The sequence below is a fragment of the Papio anubis genome, chromosome 1 (genome assembly GCF_008728515.1).
Source record: "Papio anubis isolate 15944 chromosome 1, Panubis1.0, whole genome shotgun sequence".
Taxonomy (NCBI): domain Eukaryota; kingdom Metazoa; phylum Chordata; class Mammalia; order Primates; family Cercopithecidae; genus Papio; species Papio anubis.
This window is the reverse complement of record NC_044976.1, coordinates 203,115,825-203,135,788: the sequence shown is the minus strand read 5'-3', so window position 1 is coordinate 203,135,788 and position 19,964 is coordinate 203,115,825. Positions and strand designations below refer to the sequence as shown.

At 44.0% G+C, this 19,964-nt stretch overlaps 1 protein-coding gene across 1 annotated transcript in view; it reads right to left on the bottom strand.

The window, feature by feature from the left end:
- Positions 1–19,567, bottom strand: part of KCNK1 (potassium two pore domain channel subfamily K member 1) — a 53,239-nt gene extending 33,672 nt beyond the window's left edge. The window contains exon 1 of the mRNA XM_003893752.5: positions 18,688–19,567. Within this exon, the coding sequence (XP_003893801.3) occupies positions 18,688–19,042 (355 nt within the window). The 5' untranslated portion in view covers positions 19,043–19,567. The remainder of the gene's footprint in view (positions 1–18,687) is intronic.
- Positions 19,568–19,964: the final 397 nt, after the last annotated feature.

Sequence of the window (19,964 nt, the reverse complement as noted above, 5' to 3'; positions counted from 1 at the left end):
GCTCTGCAGAAGAACCCTGTAATACATACTCTAATGGGGCTTTCTTCTAAAAGTGTGGTGTGTTCTTTTTCTGTTTTCTTTACATACTTTGACAATTTCATACCTGTCAGAAGAAGGCAAATGGCAAATCCATCTAGTATGGGACAGATTTCTCAGGGTCACAAAAGAAACCAGTATCGCTTGTAACCTCCTCTTCTCCACCCATGTTTCTCCAGGCTCTCGTTGCTATTTTCATATGATTCACTCACTAAAAATCAACACAGTTATCATTGAAATGGCAGACAGAAGCAAACCCAAGTCAATAAAAATGAACCTCGTCTTTGTAAAGGCCAAAGAGGAAGATCTGGTCTGGAGCTGCAGGCAGACACAAGACACTGAGAAAACAGGTTTCAAAACATTTCTGAGAACAGAAAGGATGCTCTCCTTCCAAATGTCTTTACATGAAAAGACTTCCTAAGAGGTGGGATGCCCCAAAAAACTAAGTCCTGAGAGCTGAACTGCTAATGAACCTGATGAGGGAGAACAATGGAAGGACAAAGAAAGCAGAGTTGCCAGTCAGGAAGTTGCACACTGGGCTCCTTCTGAAAAGAGGCACAAACCCACGATCCTCAGGAAGAACAGCCAGGACCTCTAAGATCAGTGAGTGGACAGCAGAAGCACCAATGAAGGGAAGGACAAAGAAGTCACATCCAGTGTGCAGCACACACTATGTGGTCATCAAGTGGTAGCAATTACTGGAATCACTGAAGCAGAGCTCCCTGTGAAGCCCACACAACAGAGGTCAAACCACCGCCAGCACAGCCAGCAGCAGCACCTACACTGAATCCTGACAAGAACTGTTGGCAGCTTGTGAAAAAAAGAAAGAAATCCAGTACTGGTAGGGTTGTGAAAAAATGAACCTTGAGGTTCATTAGTTCATTAATTGACCTTACCATCCTATCTGGTCAAAATTACTAATAAAATATTCTCCCCGCTCTATCCAGTAATTTGGTTGCTTGCATGTCAAAACTTATTAGCTTCAAATTAGAGCTCATAGTTTTAGGGAGAAAAAAAGAGTAGAAAACAGGGCAACGATGTTAAAGTGAATTCATGCAGAACCTGTCATCAAAGAAATCATTAACTTAAGCAGCAGCCTGTGGGAATAAAATGAGAGAGCTCCCTGAGCTGAGTGGACAGAGCACATATTAGCCCATGCTAAGAAGCCTTTTAGCCAAATGTCCTATTCCCACTTAGCAGAAGACAACGCAATGTTTTCCTGTTCCAATAAGCACAGCAGCACGCATGTGGAACAGGGGACAGGATGGGTAAATTTTGTCATGGCATCTTGGGCAACTGCTGTCCAACTGACTTGCAGGGCCACAGCCAGGTTGAACTATGAGACCTCTGTCAAGCCTAATGCAGTGGTTCCCTCTGATCGAGCCAAAGAGGACCAACCTAGAAGTCAGTCTCAGTCAGGGACATTTCTGGATGAAACACCTCCCCCTACCTCTGCATTTAATGGGAAAAGGAGAATTACTTGCTTAGAAAAAAAGCAGAATCTATCAGCATGTAATGAGATCCAGCATTACATAGGAACAAGGCTAATGTGTGAAAAGAGTGAGCACATTTCTTTAGGAACACACAGCTAAATTCTAGCTGAGCCTCACTGCACAGATGAGCAAATGAGTGGAGAATGGAAACACTTGAAAATAAATGAATGGTCTCACTGTGTACCCTGACACACGCCACCTTTTTAGACTTGCAGAGTAGAGATGATGAGTGAGGGTAACTTTAGTGTACTCTTAGAAGGCTGCTTTCAAAACCATCATGTCTACAAGCAGGGAGAAATTCAGTTAGATTAACGGTGAGCTCACCTACTGCACATTCTTCAAGATACCAGGACACAAACGAGAATGAACATTTTTTGCTTTTGAGCTGATAACCGTTGAGCTTAAAACCCTATCATGAAAGAGAAACATAAAGAAGCAGGCCTAATTAAACTCCGTGTCTCAGGGCAGTGATTCTCATTCTTCCCCAACAGTTAAACAGGAATTAGGGGTTCAGTGAGTGACAACCTTTCATGGGCATATCCTGATGTTGTCAGAACCCTGCACCTGGTGGCAAAGGGAAACACAATAATAATCGGTCACCATCACGCCTATTTGAGTTAGCAATTACCACGTAGGTATAAATAAAATAGACCGTGGATGATGCACAATTTTGAGAGCCAGAGGTGAGGCATGGTCTTTTCCTTGTCAGAACATGTAAGAACAGAAGTAAAGGTGACATTATTATAGGGCTCATACTCAACCTACTATAATTGTTTTAAGTAGCTCTTTTGGAAATGCTAATATCTACCTCTCTCTTTTGCTGCAAATGAGCTATGTATCAAGTTTCTATGGTGCTCTCACTGCTCTGAGAGTGCACTTGACCAACGTGACCTGGGGAGGGAGCATTTCTGACATTGACATTTACCAGAGTGGACCCTCAGAGGTTAGATGACAGGTTATTAAGAGATTGAAAGTCTCATCAACCTGGCTTTGCTTTTCAAACGTTTCCACATACCTGTGTATCTCCAGACTTGGGCGTGAGTGTGGAAGTGCTTTGGCTAAAAGAATCACCTGCACACATGTAGGTTCAATATGGGACCTACTTCTTGAGTTCACAGCTTCTAAATAAAGTAACAAGAAGGAGAAGAAGACTTTGCAAGTATGATTCTGTGTGTAGTTAAAAAAAATCCTATCTGATGAGGAAGAAAACAGAATCAAAGGTCTCCACTTCTGAGCATTTCTGAGTTTTCATACAGTAGTTCTGACATCCCAACTTCCTTGTCAAGAATGGACTTGTAATATTAGGTGCCCTAGAGCAAAAATGAAAATATTAAGAGATTAAAGAGAAGCCAGACATCCTTAATCTGAGGCCAATGTACTAAGAAGTTACCTTGAACAATTACAAAATGCAAAGAATTGTGCAAAATGCAAACAATTGTGCAAAATGCAAAGAATTGTACAAAATGCAAAGAATGCCTATTTCTTTTAAAGATGAGAGTAAACTAAAGCTTAGTTAAGTTACAACTCAGTGACTTAGGAACTGAACTGAAGTTGGGGTTTTGCTCTGAACAAAATAATTTATTTAAAGCCAATTAACAGTATAAACACGATTGGAGCGACTACTCAAATGCTTTCAAAACTGTTTAGAAGTACCCATTTGTAACTAACTGACACAGTAATTACAAGCAGCACCCTACAGGTACTCTAGCCTTGAGAGCTTACTCATCATTTTATGGCTGAATCCATGAGAATTCAGATGGTGGAACCAGCTCCCATTGCCCACCTCTCAGAAGAACACCCAATGTCTGGGGTCAGGCTGGCCCACACAGGTGTGGGGAGGTGAAGAGACACAGAACTGGGGTTGTTCCCTTCTATATCCCCTGCCACATACACACCCAGAAAAAACTTACACTCCTACATACAGCAACAACTTTGCTACTCACCCAGGCTTTCTAGTCGGGTTTGGCTTGTGAAATTCTTGGTGCAGCCATCCAGGGCCATCTCCCTCTTCCCGCCATGCCCCAGGACCAATGAGTTTCCATTTCTGTCCACCTAGGAGCTGTCCATGACAAGCTCTGCCCACGGCTTTCCTTCATCCCTGCGACTACAGAGCAACACACCCTGGGGATCCTCTGGTCAGTGCTATCTCTTCTTCCATGCTTGTGTTTGAATGATGGAGAAAGCTCGGCACTCTGTTGCCTAACTCCGGCTTTCCCTGTTTTAAGCCAGGCTGCAGGACAGGCTATTTATCATGGTGCAGGACCAGGAGCCTACAGTGGCTCCCCATTTTCTACCGACTCAAGTGCCAGATCTGCTTCCCACGTCTCACCTCCACCTTCAGTGCCTGTCACCCGCTGCTGTGTGCCAGCAGGGAGCTTCGGCTCTGAGAGGCTGGCACCCTCACGGTCTCTAAGGCGAGGCTTCGTTCCACTTCTGGATGCGTGTGTTGAGCATATGTCTCTTTCCTTAACAGCCCTCTTCCCCGGCACCACTCCACCTAACCTTACCCATGCTGCCTGTTTATCTCAATGGACCTCCTCCATAAAGCTTCCCTGACCACTTCAGCCATCTCCTTGTAAAAGTCCCACAGATGTTACCAGGGGTCCCATACAATTCAACAGTTAGGTCTCCACACCCTATGCAGCTTTCTGGGACTTTCACATTTCAGTCGAGTCTCCCCAGCCGGCTGTGGGCTTTTTTATTTCAGTGATTATCCCTTTACAGTATTTTTTAATGCATCCCCCACATGTTGGGATGTACTCAGTAAATACTCCAAAGACCTAAGATCATAGAATGTTAGAGCTAGAAGGGGGTCTTACTTAGCCTTTTCATTGTATAGATGAAGCAACTGAAATCTGCAGAAATTCACAATGAATTTTTGTCTGAAGAGAACCCAGGCCACCAATCCCCAGTTCAATGCTTTCACACTTCCAATCTACACATTCACTTCAGTCTGTGTAAGGTCATTTAGTATCTCTGAACATAAACATTTTTCCTAAAAATAAATTCATGATTCTCACTTTTCACTACATTAGTTTGGGCTTTTAAAATTTATTATTATTATTATTTTTGAGACAGAGTCTTGCTCTGTTGCCCAGGCTGGAGTGCAATGGTGCAATCTCAGCTCATTGCAAACTCCGCCTCCCAAATTCAAGCGATTCTCTGCCTCAGCCTCCCGAGTAGCTGGGATTACAGGCACCCACCATCACGCCTAGCTAATTTTTGAATTTTAGTAGAGATGGGGGTTTCACCATGTTGGTTAGACTGGTCTCTAACTCCTGAGCTCAGGTGATCTGCCCGCCTTGGCCTCCCAAAGTGCTAGGATTACAGGCATGAACCACCATATCTAGCCAACTTTTTAAATTTTTAAAATTCTTTTGTACTTTAGGTTCGGGGGTACGTGTGCAGGTGTGTTACTTGGGTATGTTGCATTATGGTGAGGTCTGGGCTTCTCATGAACTCACCACTCAAATAGTTAACATAGGACCTGATGGGTAGTTTCTCGACCCTGGCCCTCCTTCCGCCCTTCCCTCTTTTGGATTCTGCAATACCTACTGTTCCATCTTCGAGGGTTGGGCTTTTCAATAGTATTAATTCAGTGTGATATCACTGATGACAATTTGATTTGCCAGCTCCATTCCCCAAGCCAGTGATGGTTATGAGGAAATGCTCCCGTGAAATGGCACTGCCCTTAGCTGGGTTTGTGTAGAGACCGGGACACTGAAGACAGACAGAACAAATTCCAAGGACACACACACTCCATCGTCACTGGGTCAATGCAACACAGCCCAGACATCTGAGTATAGATGACTGACACAAGTCAACACACAAAACATAGTTCTGAGTGAAGCAAAAGAGAAAATCTAGACAGGCAAGTTCAGGTGCCAAACATGTCTTTTTAGCCTCATTCAGATTACAAATAACAGGTGTTCCTCCAGAGTTGCTGAAAGAGCAAATATCGCTTTAAGTCATGTCCCATCAATTACTAACAGAAATTTGCTTTTTTGTGCTCCCCAACTTTCTTAAAATTTTAGGTTTTTTTCTTTCTCCCATCTGGGTTGGTTGGATTTTCAAACATCAGCTGCTCTGCGGTGGAGGGGAGGGTGAGATGGGAGTAGCAGTGGATGACAGATTGTGGATCCACACAGCAGCACTCTTCCCTGCTGTTTGGGGGTGCGAAACGGCTCAGCTCATCCGCACCCGCCCACCCTCCCACTGCGAGGTGCATCTGCTGGAACTGGCTCGTGGGCGACAGACTGTTTTTCTGAGATGGCTCGTGTCAGAGCACTGGGTGGCAGGTAGGTAGCGACGTGGGCGCTTTGCTACTCAGAATTTCTGAGTCAGAATTTCTGAGTCAGTCTGACACGTAGGCAGCTGCGGAACAGGCTCTCCAGGTTCTTTAATTAACTTAATCCATCTAACCATGGTCTTTAAATAATTAAGTGCCTTGGTAACCCGTGTTCAAACATTTGAAGAATGTTAGTTCCTACCATGTTTCAACCTTTCAATTCTAGTTTAAAACACCTTATTTTTCTTCTTGTTATTTATAAGCTGTGACTTCTTAAAAAATACAGTATTTGAGGGAAAAAAAGAAGATGTTTAGATGACCAATAATGAGCACGGAGCCAGCCCTGTTATACTCATGGGAACATTTCAAACAGTAAAGCAACAATGCAGTAAAAACGCAAATCACTCAGGTGTTTTTCTGAGAGTCACATGAAAATCCTCCCATCATTACAAACTGTCAAAATCGTTAATGTGTTTATTTGAACCTGACATACTCCCATAATGTTTAGATTGTTTGTGGAAAAAAAAATCATGTTTTACTTACTTACTTCCTAAAAACAGAAACCACCTAGATTCATTCTTTGGTGCCTTTATTTAATATTAGCTACTCCTTAAAAGTGATATTTATTTATTCTTTGAATTACATAAAATATAATTTTTATTAAACTATTATATCAAATACTAAATATCATACTGTTAATTTTAAGAAAATGTGAAGCAAATACTTCTTTTGGGGGCTTTTTCTTTTTCAGTTTCCCAAGCAACCTTTTGTAATATTAAATTAGAAAACAATATTACAGTTTAGGTACTCTTTCTTAGCCTGGAAGTATTTAACACTGTTGTTAAATGTATTCATTAAATGGCAGATCAGCCCGGGGAATTCACATTCTCAATCTGAATAACTTCTTCTTTCTTTTCTACTTACTAACATTCTATTTCTCCTTCAAGGTCAAAATCAGATATCACCCCCAAAAGCCTTCTTCAGCCTCTGCAGTGAGTTAATCGATGTGTGTGATCCAGCATGACACCATGGCATGCTGTACCAACAGAAGGCACTGTCACCTACACTCCAAGTGTGGCCCTCATCATGCCCCATTAGGGTTTACTGTGTGCCTCATGTAGATAGATCCTCCTGGACACCCAAAAGGGATCTCAAGTTCAGCAGGTTCCGGACCCTGCTCCAGATTCTTTATCCAGTACCTTCTCCTTCCATGGCCTTCCTTTGGTCTATAAAGAAGAACCACATTGCCAGAGGCTCAGGCCAGAAACCCTGGGGTCATTCTTCACTCTTCATTTTTTTACCCCTCACATCCAATCTATCAGCAAAGCCAGATGGTTTGGCCAACAATATGAATCCAGAATCTGACCACTTCTCATTACCACTTTTCTCAGCCACCAACAGGCATCGGTGGTCCAATGACCCCCTGGGTCATCGGAAGAGCCTCCTTTTACGTCTCAGCCTCAGCCTTGCCCTCCTACACCAGCCAGAGTGAACACATTGGAAGAGTCAGTCAGATTGTGTCAACCCTTTGCTCAAAATCTCCTGGTGCTTTTCCCCTAGCTCAGATAAAAGCCAGATGCTTTGCAGTGGCCTGGGACATCCTACAACATCTGCCCCCTCCCCTTCTTCCTGACCTCATCACTCCCCTCTTACTCAGCTCCAGCCACAGTCACTTTCTAGCTGCACCTCCAATAAGAGCCTTTGTTCTAGAACACAGCTTCCCAGAAAACTGCATAATGCACTCCCCGCCTCCTCTAACTCTTTATGTAAGTGCCATCTTCTAGGTAAGGCCTTCACGGACAACTTTATGGAAGACTGCAATCCTGGACTCCGCCTCCTTCACCACAGACTAATCACACACTCCCCATCTCCTTTGCTCTGCTGTGTTGCTCCCGAGCACCTATCACCACCTAACACCCTGGGCATTTCCCTTAGTTATCTCCTTGTTCATGCTGGAGCTCAGAAAATGATAACCCAAAATGAAGGTCCCAGAGGCAAAAATTTTTCTCTGATCTTCTCCTGCCCTCCTATCTCTCACCCCTCATCCTCCCCCAAGGCTAGCCATAAATTCTGGAATACCTCTTCCCCAAGGTGGATCCTAGAAACCAGAACTGTTTTCCCCAAAGCCAGCCACAAAACCAAAAAATACTCCTCTAACTTCTCCTCCACCTTTCTATGTAAAACTGGCCACTGAAATTATATGACCCACCTTGTTTGACTGTAGGTCATAAGAATCCTCATTCCAGAGAGGGTGCTGCCCCACACCCAGGAGGAAGGAATGCTGCTCAGAGAGACCGAGAAGATTCTAGATAGGCCTTGTTGGGCCTCCCCACTCAGTCTTGGAAGAATTAGATCATTCCCTTTCGGTCCAATCACATTTTTTACACACCTGTTTATCCTTTGTTGAACTTAAGCATAAAAGTGAATGGTTTCCCCTGTATTTTTGGGTCTTTATTCTGAAGGCTCCCATGTCACATAAACTATGATCAAGCAACTGTATATGCCTTTTCTCCTATTAATCTGCCTTTTATCAGTTGATTTTCAGTGAACTTTCAGAGGGTGAAGGAAAAGTTTTCTCTTGGCCCCTACAATTGTATCTCCCACCCCGACCCAGACTGACACATCCAGGAGGACAAAAGTGATTTTTCTTTTTGTTCCCTGCCATATCCCTAAGTGCCTGTAGTAGCACCTGGTCAACCCAAGTGCTCCACAAACACTCACTGAAGAATGAATGCCTCTCTTCTCTTTAGATCACTTAGGGCCTTTTGTGGTGCACTGAGTACACATGAGGCCCCTCAGATATCACTGCTTTTATATGAATAGCTTCAGAACCCATTTGGCAATGCAGGCCTCTGTTTCCTCATCTAAGAATAAAGTTATATCTAAGGTCTCTTGAGTAGAAGTAACACCTTGAGAACCTTCTTCATTTTTCAGAAAAGGACACAGATTCAGACACATGAAGAAATGTGCCTTAAGATGCTCCTTTTAAGCACCTGTTGGGTGCTAGGGATGCCAAGTGAGGCCAAGACAGGTGCCATGGCAACTAGGTGCCAGGTGAGGCCAGGTGAAGACAAATGTTATGGGAACCAGCAGGTAGAAAGCTAAGTGCTGTGGAGAAACAGCAGGAAGGGGTCTGGGACAACAGAACCTGAAAAGAACCTGCTTCTCAGTAGCCGCAAGTCCTGTGTGTGCCTGGCTCAGCACGTCCTGGGGAGCACACTTTGCTGGGATAAGGCACTTCTGCCACCTCCCTCCTCAGTGCATAATTCCACTAAAGACTCTTCAGACTCTATTCAGATGAAATGATGAAATGATGAAACCGGTGACCGAATAAGCCCCAAGAGGCTTCAGTGAAGCAGAGTGAATAGGGGACTGGGGCATCAACTTGAGTAAATAGCTTAACTCAGGTCACAGAATCCCCCACATAACAAGGGATGACCATAACAACTGGAGCCTCCAACTCCAACTCCAACTCCAACTCTATTGATCATACTCAGAGAGATGAAAACTAACATGTTTTACTCTCTAAATCCCTTAGAAACATTCTACCTGCTTTTGTTACGTTTTTTGATTCGAATAGTTTTAGGTTTACTTTCTTTTTTTGAAAGAAAGCTTTTTGGCAGGGGCGGTGGCTCACACCTGTAATCCCAGCACTTTGGGAGGCTGAGGTGGACTACTTGAGGTCAGGAGTTCAAGACCAGCATGGCCAACATGGCAAAACCCTGTCCCTACTAAAAATACAAAAGCTAGCCGGGCGTGGAGGCATGCACCTGTGGTCCCAGGTATGCAGGAGGCTGAGGCAGGAGAATCGCTCGAACCCGGGAGGTGGAGGTTGCAGTGAGCTGAGATTGCGCCAGTGCACTCCAGCCTGGGTGACAGAGTGAGACTCCATCTCAATAACAAAAAACAAAAGGTTTCTTTCTTCTTTTTAAAACTGACACATAATAATTTTACACAGTGATACCTCAGTACATATAGTATACAGTGATCAGATCAGGGTAATTACCATATCCATCATCTCAAATGTTTATCATTTCTTTGTGTTGGGAACATTTAATATCTTCCTTTTAGCAACTTGAAACTATATATTACTGTTAACTATAGTCATTCAACAGTAGTATAGACAACTAGAACTTATTCTGCCTATCTAGCTGTAGTTTCGTATCCTGTAACAAATCTCTCCCCATCCCCCCTCTCTGTACCCTTACCAGATGCTAGTATGCTCGGTTTACTTTTTACTTCATAAAGCCAATCTTTTTTTTTTTCTTGCTAACCATTTCCATTTGTTTTTGTTATCTTCCATTGTTTCTTTTTGAAAAGATAATCCCAGAAGTTAGTACATTAGAAAAACTGTTTGAGATTAACTTTCTTTTTAGCTTCCACATGAGTGAGAACATGTTGTATTTAACACTCTGTGCCTGACTTTCTGTCCTCTGAATGCCCCAGCCATGATTTCACCAACTCTCTCTGAGTCCCCTGGGAGCTTTCTGTCTAAAAGCCCTTCCATGGGTACTAACACCTGAGTCTCAGAGGCAGCAGCGGGCAGGCTTTTATTTCACAAAGTATGTCAATCCCAGTCAGAGGAGCTAATGCAAAAAGTTAGACTCTGATTTGGGATCAAGCAGATGGCAGGAAATTGAAAACACTATCAATGTCTAACCTAAGCCAATTAATCTGGTCAACATAACAATCAACTGTTTCATAAATTGAAGAAGGCAAACATGACACCAGTAGAAAGTCACAGATAAGCCCTTCTGGTCTGATTCAAGTTTAGGGAGATAATCCCACAGTCCTTTCAGGTGCACAAACTCTATACCTCCATCTCCTCATTCTCTCTCTTCCTCCATTCAGCCTCAGATCAGGGTCATCACTTTGCAGTATGCTGCTGACAGAGAGTGGACTACCAACTTTGAGGATCGGACAAAAAATAAGGGATCTATGCAGAAGAAACAAAGAAAGTTGGAGTACAAATTGAGTCTAGGAGATAGAAGGATCATGGGAGACAATAAAACACCCCAAAAGTTGCCTGCTTTCCAATGAAGGGACAACCTTTATCTCCTGCCATGAATAAGCCACCTGGGCATGACACAGTCAGTGGAGAACTTCAGCACCTTAGTATTTAACAGATTTGTCAATAATACAATTGGAAGATGTCTTTGGAGAATAAAACCCAGCACAGTGCAACTCTGAGTATGTCAGAGTGTTTGAGGCAGATGAGATTTCTGTCCCTGAAACCAACCTTGTAGTAAGCTGAACCATGTGGAATTGCCATTTTTATGGGTCAAAACAATTGAGGGTCGGCAATTCACATGCTCCAAAGACAACAAACACTCACACACAGCAACGGTCCAATGAGCAAGGTCATAAAACAACTTGTTCTGAAAGCATCAGAGTTCCCATTAGGGTACTGGTTCAATCAAAGATTCTGTTTTTGATAGGACTTATGGTTATGTCATAAAAGCAAAGACATCATTTCTTCCAAGTTATTGATAATAGTAGCAGTATCTTTCAGGGGCTATAAAATGACACTCACACACAGCAACAGTCCAATGAGCAATGTCATAAAACAACTTGTTCTGAAAGCACCAGAGTTCCCATTAGGTTACTGGTTCAATCAAAGATTCTCTCCTTGATAGGTCTTACAGTTATGTCATAAAAGATCATTTCTTCCAAGTTAATGATAATAGTAGCAGTATCTTCCAGGGGCTATAAAATAGGCATAGATAACAACAAATTTGTAATTAAAAAAAAAATCCAAACTTTCAAAATACTAAAAACTGATATGTTTTATAGACAGGTATGAGTTCACAGATTTAAACACTAAGTATCTGTTCTCTTTGACCATTATTGGGTGGAAATGTTTCTAGAATTTATTATATACTTCCCTGCCTTCTTAGGTAGAAGCATGCTGAGATATTTTTCTTGATGATTCAAGGACGTTGATTACTATGTTATGCCCTAAAACCATGATGCCTCATTCGGGTATATAAAATTGTTGCAAGACTAAAGACTTACAGATTCGTCTCTTGTCCTCCACTATTTGCGTGGTTTTTGTGCAACTAAATAAAACCTATTATGTACCTCTATATTAGTTTGCTAGGGCTGCCTTAACAAAATACCACAAGCAGGTGGCTTAAACAACAGAAATTTATTTTCTCAAAGTTACGGAGGCTTCATGTTCAATATCAATGTGTCTATAGGCTTCATTTCTTTTGAGGCCTCTCTCTTGGCTTGCAGATGGCCACCTTCTCACTGTGGCCTCATTTTAACTTAATCACCCCCTTAAAGATGTTGCCTATAAATACAGTCACATTTTGAAATATTGAGGTTAGAACTTCGACATAAGAACTTGAGGGAGATGATCCGGCCCATAACAAGCTCCTATGCCCAGATGTTTTATCAAAGCTCAGGTTCTTAGATATACCTGCGTTCAAATCAAGACCAAGTCACTTCCAGCTTTGGGACCTAGGTAGAGAAGTTGTTCAACCTAAATTTCCGTTTCATCCTCTGTAAAGTAAGGCAATGATACCTACATCTCATCAGTTTATTGCAATGCATGGAAAAGAATGTGTATAACCAATTGCCTGGCACATATAAAGGGTTCAATAAATATGTTATTTTAAAATAAAATTTTAGTTTGTAATTTTTAAACTATCTTTTTATAACCTGCCATGTATACTTCCCCATAGCTGTGCCTTTCCCTTTGTAATCTATTATATTACAGGCTGGAAAACCAGATAATTAAACTTCTAGAATTAAATGTGAAGGCTCAAAATCAAGACCTGTGAATACAGAGCACAAACATCAGAATATGGGATTTTGGATCTCTCTTGTGGCGGATACAGAGTTTGCTTGTTTAATTTTATATAAATTCTATAGTAGAGATAATATAGTATTTATTGCACATTTTAGATAAGATAATCACAATGTGAAGTGTAGCTTGTCATCATTAAAGGAAAAAAAAGCAGTGACATAAATTGGACCGTAAGTAAGTGACATCTGAAATAAACATTTGTTTTGAAAGTGGTCGGTGGTGATACATAATTTATTCAATGTTGCATACCACTTAAAACAACAGCATAAAGAAGTCTGAGAAGCTGAACCTTCTTATACAAAGTTTCCCAAAAGGAAATGAAATACTCAGAACACTCTTAGCATACCTTTCAAGTATCATTCTGAAGCCCATGTCAGCAAACTTTTTTTGTCAGACAGTAAATATTTTAGGTTTTGTGGCCACATGGTTTCTGTTCAACTATTCAACTCTGCCACCTCAGCCGGAAAGCAGTCATAAATGATACAGGAACAAACAGGTGTGGCTGCACACCAATAAAACTGTGTTTATGGACAATGAAATTTGATTTTCATAAAACTTGACTGTGTCAGAAAATATTATTTTTCTTTTTTTTTTTGACTCAATCATTTGAAAATAGAAAGCCATTCTTAGCTCAGGCAGCACAAAAACACATGGTGGGCTAGATTAGGTCCGGGGGCCCTAGTTTACCTACTTCGTTCTATTCTTTCTCCTCCCCCGCCCCACCGAGATGGAGTCTCGCTCTGTTGCCCAGGTTGGTGTGCAGTGGTGTCATCTTGGCTCACTGCAACCTCCGCCTCCTGAGTTCAAACAATTCTCCTGCCTCAGCCTCCCGAGTAGCTGGAGGGAACTCACACCCAGCTAATTTTGGTATTTCTAGTACAGATGGGGTTTCACCATGTTGGCCAGGATGGTCTTGAACTCCTAACCTCATGATCCACCTGCCTCGGCTTCCCAAAGTGCTGGGATTACAGGCATAAGCCACCATGTCTGGCCCACTTCATTCTATTCTAAAAACTCAACAAATATTTGTTGATGGTAACACATTTGTACTACTGAAAATAATTTGAAAACTAAGGATCAGTCCAGCATCCCCCATTGCCTCTTCCCATCTTCTTTATTTGAAAACTTTATTTGAAACTGTTGTAGTAGCTCCCTACCCGCCTTAATAAAAAACCACTGTACACCAAGCCCAATTAAGTTCACTTACTGAACACTTTCAATAGAGTTTCAATGCATCTCTTCATAAATAGGAATAAAGCATTGTCCTGACTAAAGGCACCAGGGCTACCAATGACAGGAACAGGGGCCAGGCGTGGTGGCTCATGCCTGTAATCCCACACTTTGAGAGGCTGAGGTGGGAGATGGCTTAAGGCAACAAGTTTGAGACCAACCCAGGCAACAAAGCAAGACCACCCTCTCTAAAGAAAAATTAAAAAATTGGCCAGGTGCGGTGGTGCGCACCTGTAGTCCCAGCTCCTCAGGAGGCTGAAGTGGGAGGATCAACTGAGCCTGGGAGTTAGAGGCTGAAGTGACCCATGATGGTGCCACTGCATTCCAGACAGAGTGAGAGAGCAAGACTATATCTCCAAAAGTAAAAAGGAACAGGAACTGAGCTGTCATGTGGATCCCATATTTACAAAGCAGCAAAAGGTACTAAAAGTTTGTATACTGCATGAATACAAAAATTGTACTTCTTTTTTTTTTTTAAGATGAAGTCTTGCTCTGTTGTCAAGCTGGAGTACAGTGGTGCGATGTCGGCTCACTGCAACCTCCGCCTCCCGGGTTCAAGCCATTATCCTCCTTCAGCCTCCTGAGTAGCTGGGACTACTGGCATGTACCACCACGCCCAGCTAATTTTTGTAATTTCAATAGAGACCATGTTGGCCAGGATGGTCTCCATCTCTTGACCTCGTGATCTGCCCGCCTCAGCCTCCGAAAGTGCTGGGATTACAGGTGTGAGCCACCGCGCCGGCCAAAAACTGTATTTTTACCAAACAGTTGTCACAACATGGCCTTGCTTTGGGGAATGAATAAAGAAGTAAACTTTAGTAAATCAACATCACAAGTTGTTCTTAAGGATGAATGACACTGTCCAACGTTTTAGACGGTTACCAAAGTTTAATAATTATTTCTTACTCCCCAGATACCACCTGGACAGTATTTTCTCAATCCTTGAAAAAAGAAAAAAAAAACCCCCACAGTATAAAAGTTCTGTGGGAAATTCTGCAGTCTATAATACCTCCTTTTTTTTTTTTTTTTTTTTTGGTATACAACTCTTCTTTCGGAAAAGCTCAAAACTGTATTGCACTCTTTCCCTCGTTCTCATGTGATTCCTATGCAGACGTTGCTGTATCTTTTAGAATGAAGGGTGATGGAGTTCAGGGCATGTGACCCCCGAACAGGGCACCTCAGCATTTGAGAAAACAGCAGAAGCAAGAAGGTCATTCTCACCTTCCTCTCAACCTTCTCCCTTAAAGCTCTACCTTTCCTTTGAAGAAGACCCTCATTACAAGGGTCTATACCTTGAGAAAAGGAATACCCTATCCTTGAAGACACAGAGATGCCAAGGAAAATCTGAACAAATAAACCTTACTAAATTCCTCCAGTTTATTAGCTTTTTAGATCATATCTTCCTTTTTTTTTTTTTTTTCTCCTCCAAGACAGACTCTTGTTCTGTTCCCCAGGCTGGAGCACAGTGGCTCAATCACAGCTCACTGCAGCCTCAAACTCCTGGGCTCAAGCAATCCTTCTGCCTCAGCCTTCTAAGTAGCTGGGACTACAGGCACACGCCATCATTCTGGGCTAATTTTTTAAACAAAGTCTCACTCTTATTGCCCAGGCTAGAGTGCAATGGTGCAATTACAGCTCACTGCAGTCTTGAACTCCTGAGCTCGAGCAATCCTCCTGCCTTGGCCTCTCAAAATGCTGGGAGTACCTGTGTGAGCCACTGTGCTCAGCCAGATCATATCCTTTTGTTCTTCAAGCATTCACCTACACAACTGTCCCTAAAAATACATAAGCTTCCCTGTTTCTTTGGGTCTTCATTTCTAAAGGCGTCTATGTCATCTAAAACTTACATTAACTAAATGTGTGTGCTTTCATCCTGTTAATTTGTATTTTATTATAAGTTCCCCCGGCCATGAACCTTACGATGAGTGAGAAATCTTTTCTTCCCTACAAAGGGAAATAAAGAGATGTTAAATTGTTTGCTAGAAATAATTCAGAGTCTTTGGCAAAGCCCAGAATGAGAAGAATATTGCTGAATTACCAACGTAAGCCTTCTTCCAAATAGACCATGAAGACTTTACTCAGTTCCTTCCAGAAATGGAAGTCAGTACATTCTGGGGTGAGAAGATTCTGACATAAATGCACTCATGGGCCTGTGTTACAATGATGACTACCAATAACAGCATCTTCATAATGCTCATTGTTAGCATTCTGGATAAGTCAAAGATTGACTGTACTGATTAATTGGGTAACAATTATTTCAGTGAGTTGCCATCAAAAGAACTAGAAGTGTTAAGAAAAGAAAAGAAAAGAAAAGCACAACATGTCTAACACCCACCCAGAAAAAGAAAAGGGATTGCAATTCATTTTATTTCGTTGGCGCTTTTCCAGAAAATATTTTCCTAGTAATGAAGCACACCAGCTTTACTCTAAAAAATTGTCTGTTTCCAGCAAGCAATTTAAAATATTGTTTGTTTCCAGTAAACAATTTAACATCTCTTTATTTCCCCTTATAGGGGAGAAAAGATTTCTCACCCATTATAAGATTCATGGCCAGGGCACCTATGATAATTTGAAGACTTTAAAAAACACCCAATGAATCAAATAATGGGTAATTATAATTTTGAAACCTTAAGAAATATCAAATGTGTCAGATAATGGGACAGTACAAAGCCAAGAGAACAGTATTTTTTATTTAGAATAGTTGTATTCATCTAGCAAGAATTCATTGATCTGCTAACTTTACAAACCAAGAGGCACCTTTTTCATTTAGTTTATCCTTAAATGCCCCTTGCACTGATTTCCTAAACGAACACTTGTTTTGCATGAATACAGACTTTCTTAGGAACTACAAAGCAATCTGAACACCAATAATAAGACGTCTATTCCCACCCCACCCCTTCCTTAAACAGAAACTACGTTTTCTAATTCTCTCCTGGGTAGAATATCTCATCCATACAAGATTATAAACAATTTTTAGTATTTACTTAGGCAATACGATGTTAAGACTATACATGAGTCATGAAAAATCCCACCCAGAAAAAAGCAAAAGCTTTTTCCTCGAAACTGTTCTTATTCTTGTTCCATCCTCACAATATCATTAGTAAGAAAACACCACACACTATAATCATCCTTTGAAATGTTTACCCAACATTGTGACCCAGTTGTAAACTCTGTAGCCCCGTGGAAACACTTACTTCTGGGAAGAATGAATGACTCTTAATATAGCACAAATACACTCCAAAGGAAAGGCATGGTGACTTCTAAATGATCTGAAGAACAGAGAGCTAGGTAAAGACAATGGAGGCAGAGTTACCGAAAGAAAAATTAAATTGCATTGGCAAGGGAAAAGGCATTCTTTGGAAAGTGAGATAACAGGTCTGTCTTGTCGAGCGCTACATTTAACACAGTTTTTCAGATCTCACAATACAAGCTAGAATTCCACTTCTGTTTATTTCAGGGTAGATTTACATCGGTTTACTAACTCACCCCAGACCTCTGAATAATTGTTTCATGTGAGCTACATGAATAGTGTATTATTACTCATTACCAAGTCATTACCAAGACAATCAACAAGATATAGCCCAAAGGGAATTATACACAATAATTTGGATGGTGGAGAGGGGGTGGGGAGGAAAGAAGAGTTGGGAGTCACACAAAGGGACGTGATTCACCTGTAAACGTTGAGGGTAGGGGGTTACAAAGTGTTCCTGGCAGAGAAACCACAAGGCCCAGGTTCCAGGACGACACTGGTAAGCAGGAAGTGTGTGACCTTGTGCATGACGAGATGGATTGTTTCAAAGATTGGATCTCATAGATCAAAAGAAGGGACTGTGCTGAACGCTCTTTGAGATTCCTCCCACTGTCCAAATACCAAATGATATCTCCACTCAGGGTATGCGCCTTACTAGGTCCGGCTGGGAAAATTCGGCCTTCATTCATCTAATCTGGCACAGTGACCGAGCCCTGGGGCATGCGCCCGGCCTCATCCTTCTCCAGAGGACGCTCCTCCATGGCCGGGCGCCCCGCGGGTGAGTCGTGCGGGGACGTGGCGCTTTAAAGTTTATGAGAAGCCTCGCACACCTCAAGTTGAAGGAACTGCTGAATCAGGGTGCCCCCATTTAGTCAGATCTTAGGCAATCCTATGGTTCCTTTACTCTCCCTCACCCTTCCTCCTACTCTGAAAAGAAACCGGATCGGCCTGTCCGCCCAGAGGTCACCTGGGAAGAGCAGTGTGATGTCACTCGGCTACCCCCAAAACTGCCTCTAAGGTACAAAAGAGCTGGAATATCTGTGCACGGTCCAAAAGGACGGCAGACTCAGGAAGGTGACCCTTTAGAAGGTATTATTACTAGACTGCACACTCGGCCTCTGGGATGGGGTGAGGAGGAAGGTGGTGAGTTCCATCATCCCGCTGCCTTGCTGCCCGGCGGCCAGGTGCTGCTACACATTCCAACCCGACCGTTTGGCTTAGGGGACTGCGAAAAAAGAACTCAAGCGGAGGAAGCACCTGCAGCCACCCAGGCCGGAGTTAGGGACCACTTCCCCAGAGTTACGTACTGCAACAACCAAGCCACGTCTGGAGCCACCTCTCTGGCTTCCGGCTCCGCAGGGCTTGCCCTCCCCGAGTCACCGCGGCAGGGGCCGGGGGCGCCGAGATGAAAGGGGAAGGTCGGAGGGTCGAGAGCACAGTGAGGGGAGGCGGGTTGGAGGCGCCGAGATGGCGAAAGGTGGGGGGTGGATTGGGAGGGTCAGAGGGGCCTGGGGCGCCAGGGCCGGGGTGTGTGAGGTGTGGGCGAGGTGGCCAGGGGGCGCGCAGGATACCCTACCTGTGGTGGAGAGCACGGTGCTGGCGAAGAAGAGCGCGGAGGTGAAGTCCCAGTTCCAGTTGCCCGAGGCGTTGCTGAGCACCGACACGCCGTAGTTGCTGGCCTCCAGCACCCGGCCCAGGAACTGCTCGAGCTGCTGCTCGGACAGGCACTCGTGCTCCTCCAAGAAGCGCCGCTTCAGCTTGCGCAGCTCCTGGCGCAGCAGGTCCTCGTAGGGCAGCTCCACTGAGGAGAAGACCACGGCGCCGAAGACCAGGTACAGCAGGTAGCCGAGCACCAGGAAGCCGAGGCACCAGGCCGAGCGGTGCCGCTCCACCAGGCGCACGCACGAGCTGCCCGCCAGGGACTGCAGCATCTTCTCCACCGCCGCCGCCGCCGCCGCCGCCAGCCCGCCACCGCTGCAGACTGGCCGGGAGGGCAAGCGGGCCCACCGCCCCCTCCCTGCCCTGCTGCCCCTCGCCTCCTGCCCCTGCCTGGCCTTCCTGGCTCTGCCTCCCGCCGCCCGCTCCTCAGGCCTGCCGGCCCTGCTCCTCCAGAGCGCTTGTCTCCTGACATTGGCTTTCTCGGGAGATGTTTTTCTTCCTTCTTTTCCTGTTTCCTTGCAATATAAAAAGCCCAGATGATGTGGCGCTGACGTGGTTGCCGGCTCAGGTAACCCGAGAGTCAGCGGAGACCGCGCGCAAACTTGGCCAGAGCGCCAGGGCTGGGCCGCCGGAGCTCGGGACGCACCGCCCACGGCGCGTTTTCCAGAGGTGGGGCGGGCGCTTCGTGGCGCCCAGACCCCGACCCGACCGCCACCACCTCCTCCCGCTCCCTCCCTCCTTGGGTCCGGGAGCCAACCTCGAGCGGAGAGCGCGCGGTGTGTGTGTGTGTGTGTGTGTGTGTGTGTGTGTGTGTGAGAGAGAGAGAGAGAGAGAGATCGCGCGCGTGTAGTGGGGGCCGCTTTTGGGCAATGCGCTGCCAGTCCAAGCCCCTGTCCGAGCTACTCCTGTTTCCCACTTATTTTCTCCTAATCGAAGCCACTATTACAAAACAGCAAGTGCTGAAATACTTTCCTTCTTTGTCTTATTGGCCTAAGGATTGAGCGATCTGGTGCCAGTAATGATGGTGAAAATACCAGAACCTCGGAGTTGGAAGGCACCTTGAATCAGTCTCCTCTCTCCCACCCATCCCCCTCACGAAGAGGACTTGAGGGAAAAGGAGAGTCTCAGAGAAGTCCTATTTCTGAGTTCAAATTTTCTAAAACGTGACCTTAGGTTTTATGGTGAAAAAACATC